At 41.4% G+C, this 13847-nt stretch overlaps 1 protein-coding gene across 1 annotated transcript; it reads right to left on the bottom strand.

Annotated features, from left to right (window-relative positions):
- Positions 1-347: 347 nt before the first annotated feature.
- LOC145876338 (uncharacterized) lies at positions 348-13529 on the bottom strand. Its single transcript, XM_082972127.1, has 2 exons — positions 13005-13529; positions 348-4016 (listed from the first exon to the last, which is right to left on the bottom strand). The coding sequence occupies exons 1-2, from the start codon at positions 13291-13293 to the stop codon at positions 2542-2544; spliced, it is 1764 nt and encodes a 587-aa protein (XP_082828253.1). The 5' UTR covers positions 13294-13529; the 3' UTR covers positions 348-2541.
- Between the last annotated feature and the right edge of the window lie 318 nt (positions 13530-13847).

Raw genomic sequence — 13847 nt, 5'->3', positions numbered from 1 at the left:
CAGAGCTGTGGGAGACCACTTCAAGCCCCTGGTAGAGCCGGGGGTGGTGTTTACCACTCCACCACGCCTTCAGCAGGCTGGAAAAGTGGGATTGATCTGGTTGATCCATTTGTTTGTGTCCGTTTCCAGTAGTTGAATCCTTTGACATATTGTTGAATTAAACATTTATCTTCAACAAATGCACTGGGTTGGTTGAAAAGTGATACTAAACGTACATACCAGCACTATTTTGACATAGTGGGAAATATACTGAATTTATACTTTTTTCATAATAAGATGGACCAAGATACGTATTGGTTTTGCAAGAGTCTGTTGATTGTCAGTCATTATGTTAATTTCTTTTGCAATATGTTCAAATCAAGCTTTATTTATACAACACATTTCAGACATGGATGCTTCACAGGAAAAAAATAAAACAATGAAAATAAACAGAAATATTTACCACAACAAACATAAGATTAACAACTGAAAGACGAATTAGCATTCTAAGGAAAATCCATTGATTAAAATATTAATTGGATGCAACATCCAACCCAAAATATAAGCATGTTTTTAGGAGGGGCTCTGAAAGACACTATGGGGGTGTCCACTGGAAGTTGACTAGTAACAACAACTGGGACCTAAAAGACACCCACCATGAGGCCCACTAAATCTGCCCAAGAAGAGGAAAACAAAAGAAAAACCCACACCAAACTTAAAGACAGGAAGTAAACCAAAAAGGTGGAGCAACTAAAGGTGTTGACTCTCCACATGTATCAAGACAACTGGAGCACTGGGCCAGACACTCTTAAATAGAACCTGGACCAGCTCAGGTGAAACACCTTCCCACTAACGAGATGGACAAGCCAGCACAGGTGTAACACATACTGACTAACGAGGTGACACCAATCAGTGCGTCCTACGTGCTAACGAGCTAGACGGGCTAACGAGCTAGACGTGCTAACGAGCTAGACGGGCTAACGAGCTAGACGGGCTAACGAGCTAGACGTGCTAACGAGCTAACGGGCTAGACGGGCTAACGGGCTAGACGTGCTAACGTCCAACCTCAAAACATAAATGGAAAAACCAAAGCCTGTAACACCTTATGACAACAAATATATCCTATATTTCTTTTGGACAAGTTTGCTCACCACCAACAGAAAACAACTTCCATTTCACATTATAATCAACTACAATGCTTCACCTTCACCAATATAAACATGGTGTCTACTGGATGTCAACAATTAAAAACAAGAAAAAAAACACGTATTTCTAAATAATAATATACAATAGTATTATTTGTTTCTCCTTTTTCTTTCTATAGAATCCTAAATCCCACTAGCTTCTAGAACTCTCGTCTTCCTAAATCCCACTAGCTTCTAGAACTCTCGTCTTCCTAAAACTCACTAGCTTCTAGAACTCTCGTCCCCTTGGAACGAGCCCAAACAAAACTCATCTCCAATACGGAAAAACGTGCAGTCAAAATACATTGTGATCCATGGCAACGCACTGTCTAAACACAAAACTTTTTGACTGCCCACCTTGAGACAATCAGCAACCAAGTTGTCCTCACCACAGACATGTCTGATTTCAAGAGGAAACTCCTGCAATATCCATAGTAACTTTCCACCTCACTGCAGAGCTTCTCTCCCTTTTCAGGGTTCACTAGATAGGCATGTTGTTGGATCGGGGCCCAGTCCCCAATGTCATGCTCTAGTACATTTGGGTTGGCACATCTGAGAATGAACCCTGATATTTTAAAAGCAGGGCAACAATGTCAATATAATTGTACCAAAAATTGTCAGTTGGTTGCATGAATAAATATCATCAATAAATCGATTACTAAATCTGATCATGAAATGTAAATATGAAATATTTGGTTGCATAGTCATATTTTCAATGTCTTTTCAATGACATGTTGCTAGATGGGATATCCCCAATGTCAAAACACAGTTTTAACGTGTCCAAATCAATAACCAATATGCAGAAACAGTTTGGGATATATTGAAAACATAAAATGTGCTATATACACAAACATCTGCCACAATAATCATGTTACTCCTTATAAAATAGGGGGAAATTAGGGGGAAATCAGGTTGTACGTGATGTTGAAACTAACAACTAAACAAAACACATGGAAATGGGAGATATATTTTACCTCACTGATTAGAGGACAACCTGCAGAAGACAGTCAGCTACATTTTGGAGTGATGCATTTAAATGTAGGGGTCGCTAAACAAAGGAACACAACACTTATTTGTCATAACTCATCGATATCATGTTAAAATCATTTGTGTGACAGGAGGGAGATGAAGTTGCACGTCCTGTTAAAACGAACAGCTCAAAAAGCACACGGAATCTGGGAATAATGTGTACATCCCTGGTTAGAGGACAATTTGTAGAAAGCAGCTAGCTACATTTTGAAGTGTTGCATTTTGATTCAAGTGCGTCACCAACATGGTAAGTGTAACACAGCTCTTTTTGGTTCTACATTGTGACATCATTAAAATACTCCTTCTACAATGTTAAAACATTCTACATTGTGACATTATTTCATTGATATCATGAAACAACTCCTTCATGTATTTTCTGATGTTTAATCAGAGATCTGTTATCAGAGTATCTCTTCCCACATTGATCACAGCTAGGAGATTTCTCTCCTGTGTGTGTTCTCTGATGTGATACTAGGCTGGTTAGCCAAGAAAATCTTGTCCCACATTGACTACAGCTATATTGTTTCTCTCCTGTGTGTGTTCTCTGGTGTATAGTGAGATAGCTAGACGTAGAAAAACTCTTCCCACATTGAGTACAGCTATATGGTTTCTCTCCTGTGTGTGTTCTCTGGTGTATAGTGAGATAGCTAGACGTAGAAAAACTCTTCCCACATTGAGTACAGCTATATGGTTTTTCTCCTGTATGAGTTCTCTGGTGTTTAGTGAGATAGCTAGATGTAGAAAAACTATTCCCACATTGGTTACAGCTAAAAGGTTTCTCTCCTGTGTGTGTTCTCTGGTGTATAGTGAGATAGCTAGATGTAGAAAAACTATTCCCACATTGGTTACAGCTATAAGGTTTCTCTCCTGTGTGTGTTCTCTGGTGTAATATCAGGCCGTCTGACCGAGTAAAACTCTTCCCACATTGATTACAGCTATAAGGTTTCTCTCCTGTGTGTGTTTTCTGGTGCTTCTTCATATTCTGTGAAGTTGAGAATATTTTTCCACAATCTGAACAGTGGAAAGATTTCTCTCCTGTGTGTGTTTTCTGGTGTAGAGTCAGAGAGCCAGATGCAGCAAAACTCTTCCCACATTGATCACAGCTATATTGTTTCTCTCCTGTGTGTGTTTTCTGGTGTAATATCAGGCTGTCTGGCCGAGTAAAACTCTTCCCACATTGATTACAGCTATAAGGTTTCTCTCCTGTGTGTACTCGCTGGTGTTTAGTCAGATGGCAAGATGAAATATAAGTCTTCCCACATTGATCACAGCTATAAGGTTTCTCTCCTGTGTGTGTTCTCTGGTGTATTATCAGGCTGTCTGGCCGAGTAAAACTCTTCCCACATTGATTACAGCTATAAGGTTTCTCTCCTGTGTGTACTCGCTGGTGTCTACTCAGATGGCAAGATGAAATATAAGTCTTCCCACATTGATCACAGCTATAAGGTTTCTCTCCTGTGTGTGTTCTCTGGTGTGATAACAGGTTGCTTGACTGAGTAAAACTCTTCCCACATTGAGTACAGCTGTACGGTTTCTCTCCAGTGTGAATTCTCAGGTGTACTTTTAGTGCTTTTAAACTTGAGTAACTCTTCCCACAATCAAAACAGTGGTGAGATTTCTCTCCTGTGTGTGTTCGCTGGTGTATTTTAAGTTCTGATGAAGATTTGCAATGTTTTCCACAGTCAGAGCAGCAGATAGATTTCTTCCCTGTGGGTCTCTGCTGGTGTTTCTTGAGGTGATAGAATCTGGACAGACTCTTCTCTGACTCGTCAGCATCATGATGTTGAGGCTCCCCAGAGGATCCATGATAGTCACGTCTCTCACCTGTGTGAACAAGTCAGACAGATAGTTAAAGGCTCACAACAGCAGAAATCCACTGAAAAAGGTGATGCCAACAGCGTAGCCATGATACTGTACAACAATTGACGTCTGTAATGAATGTTAAAATGACTTGACAATTGTCTTAAGACAGTCAAGTGAGCAACAATAGTCATATTTAGTCTTGTTTTCACATTAGTAGTAACTAGAAATAAGTAAAAGGTGTTGAACTCCTAAGCAGTGTGCCAGGCGACTTTTGTTCTCAAATATAGGCACCTTTCTGTGTTTGCTAAAATTGCGACAAGGGCGATGCGCACACAATTTGATTGCAGAAACACCTCCCTGCTAATGCAGAAACCGCTAGTTATGGATGTAGTATATCTGCCTGGAGCAAAAATGGTGAGCAAGTGGCCTAAGCTGTGCCATTAGAGATTCTGGGTTCGAGTCCAAGCTCTGTTGCAGCCGGCCGCGACCGGGAGGCCCATGGGGCGACGCACAATTGGCCCAGCGTCGTCCGGGTTAGGGGAGGGTTTGGCCGGCAGGGATATCCTTGTTTCATCGCGCACTGCGACTCCTGTGGCGGGCCGGGCGCAGTGCACGCTGACCAGGTCGCCAGGTGTACAGTGTTTCCTCCGACACATTGGTGCTGCTGGCTTCCGGGTTGGATGGGCATTGTGTCAAGAAGCAGCGCGGCTAGGTTGGGTTGTGTTTCAGAGGACGCATGGCTCTCGACCTTCGCCTCTCCAGAGTCCGTATGGGAGTTGCAGCAATGAGACAAGACTGTAAGTACCAATTGGGGAGAAAAAAGGGGTGAAAAAAAATATATATTTAACAAATGGTGAGCAAAGATTAGTTTTCACAATGTATTCTGAATATTACAGCACTAGATCAGGAGTGTTACTCAAGGAAACTCACATTAAGCTCTGTGTCTATTCACTAATTCACCACCGTGGGGGAAACTCAGGGGAGTTCTCATAGGCTGACAGCAAAAATAGCCTCCATTTCCAGGTTGATTATGATTATTATCATCATTTGACACTACTTTGGATTATAATTGTAAGGCTCGTTTGAATGTCCTGATTTAATATAATATTTGTGTTATTGTCAAATGTACTACTTTATATTTAAAAACGACTTCAACCAGTAAAATGCTCATTGGCTAGTTTTCCATCAGCCTGACATCAGCCTGACAATGAGGTTTTGTCCACTAAGTGTATGCCAAAATGGTCTATAATCTCACCTAACAATAACATAGACCTACTGTAGGACCCATAACTTCACCTAACAACAACATAGACCTAGGACTATAAATCATTTAATATTTTAGGTGAAACAAGGAGACTAAAATGTCTTTGTCATGACAATTCATAACCTGATCACCAGATAATTTTGTGAATAATCCCACTAGGCTACTCTGTAATGTGTTGTCATTCTAAATGTCCTGAATAAAGGAAAATAGCTCTGTGTGTTGTACAATAGCCTATCCATCAAGGAACAGTTCTCTACACATTATGAGCTAAGTATCTCCGTTTCCAAACGGACTAACGAGACCCTACTGTAAATCAAGTAGACAATAACACATTATAAATATCGATTTGTTTGGGATGTTGGATCCAACGTGGAGCACGGCATAACTGTCTTTACCGGTGTAATGAATGAAGAACTACGTTTGACTGGCATGCAGAAAATGATTTCCTGGATCAGCTGATGATAGTTGAACATGTGACTGTAACTAAACAGCTACAGTATTAAGTATTATGTGTAATTATTGAAGAACCGCATTAATGACAGTATCCATTTGGGAGTTGTCAATAAAGTTAAGGTGACTCTCGGTTAGAACCATTGGATTTAGTAAACTGAAATGATTTAGGATTTCTGTGCCCATGAAAACTGTTTTCCCAGCGTAACAAAAGGAGACACTAAATGTTACGTAGGTAGAGAGCATTTCGGAGATCTGAATATACAAAACAACTGTCCGACAGCAAGATCCAGTATTTAAGTTAAAGTTCATCATATGACAAGCATAACGTTATGACTATAACTACTGTTCCCTGAAGGAGGGAAACTAGGTAGAACATACTATTAAATCCACACGTTATGACTATAACTACTGTTCCCTGAAGGAGGGAAACTAGGTACAACATACTATTAAATCCACACGTTATGACTATAACTACTGTTCCCTGAAGGAGGGAAACTAGGTACAACATACTATTAAATCCACTGGCTTACTGGTGTTCTTCCATGCCGTCCATGGGAGGGGTGCGTCACTTGAGTGGGTTGAGTCACTGACGTTGTCTTCCTGTCTGGGTTGGCGCCCCCCCTTGGGCTGTGCCGTGGCGGAGATCTTTGTGGGCTATACTCGGCCTTGTCCCGGGATGGTATGTTGGTGGTTGGAGATATCCCTCCAGTGGTGTGGAGGCTGCGCTTTGGCAAAGTGGGTGGGGTAATATCCTACCTGTTTGGCCCTGTCCGGGGGTTTCATCAGATGGGGCCACAGTGTCTCCTGACCCCTCCTGTCTCAGCCTCCAGTATTTATGCTGCAGTAGTTTATGTGTCGGGGGGGCTAGGGTCAGTCTGTCACATCTGGAGTATTTCTCTTGTCTTTTCCGGTGTCCTGTGTGAATTTAAATATGCTCTCTCTAATTCTCGGAGGACCTGAGCCCTAGGACCATGCCTCAGGACTACCTGGCTTGATGACTCCTTGCTGTCCCCAGTTCACCTGGCCGTGCTGCTGCTCCAGTTCAAACTATTCTGCCTGCAGCTATGGAACCCTGACCTGTTCACCGGAGGTGCTACCTGTCAAAGACCTGTTGTTTTCAACACTCTAGAGAGCAGGAGCGGTAGAGATACTCTCAAAGATCGGCTATGAAAAAGCCAACTGACACTTACTCTTGTGTTACTGACTTGTTGCACCCTCGACAACTACTATGATTATTATTATTTGACCATGCTGGTCATTTATGAACATTTGAACATCTTGGCCATGTGCTGTTATAATCTCCACCCGGCACAGCCAGAAGAGGACTGGCCACCCCTCATAGCCTGGTTCCTCTCTAGGTTTCTTCCTAGGTTTTGGCCTTTCTCTGGAGTTTTTGCTAGCCACCGTGCTTCTACACCTGCATTGCTTGCTGTTTGAGGTTTTAGGCTGGGTTTCTGTACAGCACTTTGTGATATCAGCTGATGTAAGAAATACATTTGATTTGATTTGTGACTATAATTACTGTTCCCTGAAGGAGGGAAACTAGGTACAACATACTATTAAATCCACACCTCGCTGGAAGCCCCGCATTCCACAGGTGATGAGCGTGAGACTCGGATATATTCCTTAACCTGTTAGGGCTAGGGGGCAGTATTGACACGGCTGGATAAAAAACATACCCGATTTAATCTGGTTACCACTCCTACCCAGTAACTACAATATGCATATACTTATTACATATGGATAGAAAACACCCTAAATTTTCTAAAACTGTTTGAATGGTGTCTGTGAGTATAACAGAACTCAAATGGCAGGTCAAAACCTGAGAGATTCCTTTACAGGAAGTGGCCTGTCTGACCATTTCTTGAACTTCTTTTCCATCTCTATCATTTACTAAGGATCTCTGCTCTAACGTGACACTTCCCACGTCGTCCATAGGCGCTCAGAGCCCGGGAAAAAACAGAATGTCGTCATTCCAGCCCCAGGCTGAAACACATTATCGCCTTTCTCAAGTGGCCGATCAAGGGACACTGGGCTTATGCGCGTGACCCGACCGCCCCCGCCTTTGGGATTTTTTCCTCTGTTTGCCGAAAAGGAGATTCCCTGTCGGAATATTATCGCTTTTCTACGAGAAAAATGGCGTAAAAATTGATTTTAACCTGTTGGGTCTAGGGGGCAGCATTTGCACGTCTGGATAAAAAAAATGTACCCGATTTAATCTGGTTACTAATCCTACCCAGTAACTACAATATGCATATACTTATTATATATGGATAGAAAACACTCTAAAGTTTCCAAAACTGTTTGAATGGTGTCTGTGAGTATAACAGAACTCATTTGGCAGGCAAAACCCTGAGACATTTTCTGACAGGAAGTGGATACCTGATGTGTTGTATTGACTTTAAACCTATCCCATTGAAAAACACAGGGGTTTAGGAATATTTTGGCACTTCCTATTGCTTCCACTAGATGTCACCAGCCTTTACAAAGTGTTTTGAGTCTTCTGGAGGGAGATCTGACCGAACAAGAGCCATGGAACGGTGATGTCCCATTAGACACCTGGCGCGCTAGTTCATGTTGGGTACCCTCGTTCCAATACGTTATAAAAGAGTATGCATTCGTCCACCTTGAATATTATTCATGTTCTGGTTAAAAAAGGCCCTAATGATTTATGCTATACAACGTTTGACATGTTTGAACGAACGGAAATATATTTTTTCCCCTCGTTCATGACGAGAAGTCCGGCTGGCTTACATCATGTGCTAACGAGACGGAGATTTTTGGACATAAATGATGAGCTTTTTTGAACAAAACTACATTCGTTATGGACCTGTGATACCTGGAAGTGACATCTGATGAAGAGAATCAAAGGTAATGGATTATTTACATAGTATTTTCGATTTTAGATCTCCCCAACATGACGTCTAGTCTGTATCGCAACGCGTATTTTTCTGGGCGCAGTGCTCAGATTATTGCAAAGTGTGATTTCCCAGTAAGGTTATTTTTAAATCTGGCAAGTTGATTGCGTTCAAAAGATGTAAATCTATAATTCTTTAAATGACAATATAATATTTTACCAATGTTTTCTAATTTTAATTATTTAATTTGTGACGCTGACTTGACTGCCGGTTATTGGAGGGAAACGATTTCCTCAACATCAATGCCATAGTAAAACGCTGTTTTTTGATATAAATATGAACTTGATAGAACTAAAAATGCATGCATTGTCTAACATAATGTCCTAGGAGTGTCATCTGATGGAGATTGTAAAAGGTTAGTGCATCATTTTAGCTGGTTTTATGGTTTTGGTGACCCTGTCTTTGACTTGACAAAACATTACACACAACTCTTGTAAATGTACTGTCCTAACATACTCTAAATTTATGCTTTCGCCGTAAAACCTTTTTGAAATCGTAAAACGTGGTTAGATTAAGGAGATGTTTATCTTTCAAATGGTGTAACATAGTTGTATTTTTGAAAAATTTGAATTTTGACATTTATTTGGATTCAAATTTGCCGCTCTTGAAATGCACCTGCTGTTGATGGAGTGCACCACGGGTGGCACGCTAGCGTCCCACCTAGCCCCAAGAGGTTAAACAGCGGTTGACATGCTTCGAAGTACGGTAATGGAATATTTAGAATTTTATTGTCACGAATTGCGCCATGCGCGCGACACTTCTTTACTATTTCGGATAGTGTCTGGAATGCACAAACAAAACGCCGCTATTCGGATATAACGATGGATTATTTTGGACCAAACCAACATTTGTTATTGAAGTAGCAGTCCTGGGTGTGCATTCTGACGAAGACAACAAAAGGTAATCAAACTTTTATAATAGTAAATATGATTATGGTGAGTGCTAAACTTGCCGGGTGTCTAAATAGCGAGCCCGTGATGCCTGGGCTATGTACTTAGAATATTGCAAAATGTGCTTTCACCAAAAAGCTATTTTAAAATCGGACATATCGAGTGCATAGAGGAGGTCTGTATCTATAATTATTAAAATAATTGTTATGCTTTTTGTGAACGTTTATCGTGAGTAATTTAGTAAAATGTTAGCGAATTCCCCGGAAGTTTGCGGGGGGTATGCTAGTTCTGAACATCACATGCTAATGTAAAAAGCTGGTTTTTGATATAAATATGAACTTGATTGAACAAAACATGCATGTATTGTATAACATAATGTCCTAGGGTTGTCATCTGATGAAGATCATCAAAGGTGAGTGCTGCATTTAGCTGTCTTCTGGGTTTTGGTGACATTATATGCTGGCTTGAAAAATGGGTGTCTGATTATTTCTGGCTTGGTACTCTGCTGACATTTTCTAATGTTTTGCTTTCGTTGTAAAGCCTTTTTGAAATCGGACAGTGTGGTTAGATTAACGAGAGTCTTGTCTTTAAATAGCTGTAAAATAGTCATATGTTTGAGAAATTGAAGTAATAGGATTTTTAAGGTTTTGAAAATCGCGCCACAGGCTGCCAGTGGCTGTTACGTAGCGTCCCACCTAGCCCATAGAGGTTAAATGATTTAATCCTTAAATGTAATACCTCACTTCACCGACCCAGGAAGTGGAGGAGCCAAACAGGTGTTGTAACTCCTTCATAACTGGCACGCAGATCGTAGAAATGGTAAGATAAATTGGCACTTCAAACGGAAATGGAAAAAGTTTGCCTATTTTACCGGAAACTTCAGGAGCATAACGTCAGAATTAACGAAGGCCAGCAGCAGGTGGGGAATTGGTTATTTTCTTCTGGTTATATTGACCTCTGGCTTCCTCAAGTAATTTGTTTGTGTTAATTATTTAATCAAATGCTTGAAGCATCAGTTCAATTCAAGTTCTGCACATACAGTTGATTTTATTAAACACATGGGGTGTGTCTATATGAACAAATACACGTCATAAAATTTCAACCAATCAATTGGTAGAAAGAATACAGTAGGTTGTATCTCTCTAGGTCATGCCAGTAGGTTACAGTAGGTTGTATCTCTCTAGGTCATGCCAGTAGGTTACAGTAGGTTGTAACTCTCTAGGTCATGCCAGTAGATTACAGTAGGTTGTAACGCTCTAGGTCATGCCAGTAGGTTACAGTAGGTTGTAACTCTCTAGGTCATGCCAGTAGGCTACAGTAGGTTGTATCTCTCTAGGTCATGCCAGTAGGTTACAGTAGGTTGTAACTCTCTAGGTCATGCCAGTAGGCTACAGTAGGTTGTATCTCTCTAGGTCATGCCAGTAGGTTACAGTAGGTTGAACCTCTCTAGGTCATGCCAGTAGGTTACAGTAGGTTGTATCTCTCTAGGTCATGCCAGTAGGTTACAGTAGGTTGTAACTCTCTAGGTCATGCCAGTAGGTTACAGTAGGTTGTATCTCTCTAGGTCATGCCAGTAGGTTACAGTAGGTTGTATCTCTCTAGGTCATGCCAGTAGGTTACAGTAGGTTGTATCTCTCTAGATCATGCCAGTAGGTTACAGTAGGTTGTAACTCTCTAGGTCATGCCAGTAGGTTACAGTAGGTTGTACCTCTCTAGGTCATGCCAGTAGGTTACAGTAGGTTGTAACTCTCTAGGTCATGCCAGTAGGTTACAGTAGGTTGTAACTCTGTAGGTCATGCCAGTAGACTACAGTAGGTTGTATCTCTCTAGGTCATGCCAGTAGGTTACAGTAGGTTGTAACTCTCTAGGTCATGCCAGTAGGTTACAGTAGGTTGAACCTCTCTAGGTCATGCCAGTAGGTTACAGTAGGTTGTATCTCTCTAGGTCATGCCAGTAGGTTACAGTAGGTTGTACCTCTCTAGGTCATGCCAGTAGGTTACAGTAGGTTGTACCTCTCTAGGTCATGCCAGTAGGTTACAGTAGGTTGTAACTCTCTAGGTCATGCCAGTAGGTTACAGTAGGTTATAACTCTCTAGGACATGCCAGTAGGCTACAGTAGGTTGTAACTCTCTAGGTCATGCCAGTAGGTTACAGTAGGTTGTAACTCTCTAGGACATGCCAGTAGGCTACAGTAGGTTGTATCTCTCTAGGTCATGCCAGTAGGTTACAGTAGGTTGTAACTCTCTAGGTCATGCCAGTAGGCTACAGTAGGTTGTAACTCTCTAGGTCATGCCAATAGGTTACAGTAGGTTGTATCTCTCTAGGTCATGTCAGTAGACTACAGTAGGTTGTACCTCTCTAGGTCATGCCAATAGGCTACAGTAGGTTGTAACTCTCTAGGTCATGCCAGTAGGTTACAGTAGGTTGTAACTCTCTAGGTCATGCCAGTAGGTTACAGTAGGTTGTACCTCTCTAGGTCATGCCAGTAGGTTACAGTAGGTTGTATCTCTCTAGGTCATGCCAGTAGGTTACAGTAGGTTGTATCTCTCTAGGTCATGCCAGTAGGTTACAGTAGGTTGTATCTCTCTAGGTCATGCCAGTAGGTTACAGTAGGTTGTATCTCTCTAGGTCATGCCAGTAGGTTACAGTAGGTTGTATCTCTCTAGGTCATGCCAGTAGGTTACAGTAGGTTGTATCTCTCTAGGTCATGCCAGTAGGTTACAGTAGGTTGTATCTCTCTAGGTCATGCCAGTAGGTTACAGTTGGTTGTATCCAAGTGGAAACAATTATCAACCCAATGTGGAAAGTGTTGAATTTGGTCAACAACAAAATGAATGGCTTATTTGCTACGTGAGGTTTACTTGATCTAACAGAAGTTTCGTAATGATTAAGTTGTTACGTGGACACGTGACATACCGACAACTTTGATAAAAACACTATTGGAGTTGTCTCCAGATTGCTATGCATATTCATGCTAGTAGCTTAGCATCTCTCTCCATTGAATACAGGCGGTTGACGACAACAACCCTCATAGAATATAAACAATAGATTACAATAATAAGATGTATCCACCAATCCAAAGACAGGATAGGCGGGAGATAGACAACCCACAGTGCAGCTTTGTGGACAACGACTCCCCTTGTCAGGACGGAGAGACATCTTGTCAGTATATCCATAATCTTTGGTGTAGCCAACCCAACTCTCACATGGCTCTATTGGGGGTCACGGTGTGTAGTAAAACATCACTACATTAAAATCACTACATGCCGTGGCCCCCCAGTCTGCAGTCAGCAGATAGACCCTCCTCAAATATATATGTTAAGTCACTTTTTGGAAACGGAACGGAGAAAACAAGGGGTAGCTTGTCTCTACGTCGTCTGATTCTGGACATATCAGTCATCATCCCAGGACCCTCCGTTGAAGAGGTATTGACGAGCCAACTCCGAATATCCAAAGTTAAAAACTAATTGAAGGCGGTACTTACTGGTGTTAATCAGATCTCCTATCTCCTCCTCTTCATCTTTCAATGTGACAGTAATCTCCCCTTCCTTCTTCACTCCAAAAACAGCATCATCCTCTTCTTCCTCTTGTTTAACTGAAACGTCTTTCTCTTCATCTTTCACTGTAACAGCCTCACCCTCTACTTCTTGTTTTACTGTAACATCCTCCTCTTCCTTCTCCTCTTTCACGACAATGTTCAGCCCCAGAGCTTCTGTCTCCGTCCAGCAGACCTCCTCTTCTTTAACAGGAGGGGAGTAGTTTAGGGAGCTCATGTTCGGGGATGTTAGCTAGCTAGCTATCATTAGCGACTAGGCTAATGCTAACTTAACCAGCCAGCTACTATAGCTGACTAATAAAAAATAACGTAATATTAAATTAAATAGGTTAACAAGTAGATACGACAGAAGTGTGTCTAAAACACAGTAGCTAATATAGACCGAAAGCGTATAAATAGCTTGATTCTTTCGGCTATGTTGGCTAGCAAGCTACCGAGGTGGTTGACGAGCTGTTTATGAAGAACCGTCCACTAGATTATACGTCACGCTGGCAGCATCGCCTGAAAGACGCACATCGCCGTCTGCTGACTGGAGGGAAACGCAGTTGAGGATCACATTTTATATTCAGTCAAAGATTATTTTACATGGATTTAATTAAATAATACTATTGAGACATACAAAGACAGGAATGTGGTGATTGATTAGTGAGAATAAAAAATGTTTACTACAGCACATTTAAGGCAGTTTCATTCAGTCAAACAACATATAAATAAGTAGCCAGCTGCTGTAGGTCTATACTGCTCCTACATGGTGTAACAATACATCATGTA

The sequence above is a fragment of the Salmo salar genome, unplaced genomic scaffold (genome assembly GCF_965601325.2).
Source record: "Salmo salar unplaced genomic scaffold, fSalSal1 ptg000578l, whole genome shotgun sequence".
Classification (NCBI taxonomy): domain Eukaryota; kingdom Metazoa; phylum Chordata; class Actinopteri; order Salmoniformes; family Salmonidae; genus Salmo; species Salmo salar.
The sequence above is the reverse complement of the archived record's forward strand: the minus strand, read 5'-3'. Positions and strand labels throughout refer to the sequence as shown.

What these genes read in the sequence shown, in the direction of transcription:
- LOC145876338 (XM_082972127.1), bottom strand. Translation starts at nt 13,293, where the DNA reads ATGAGCTCCCTAAACTACTCCCCTCCTGTTAAAGAAGAGGAGGTCTGC. An exon ending in AGGAGATCTGATTAACACCA is followed by an intron (nt 4,017 to 13,004) that starts GTAAGTACCGCC and finishes TTGTTCACACAG; the next exon opens with GTGAGAGACGTGACTATCAT.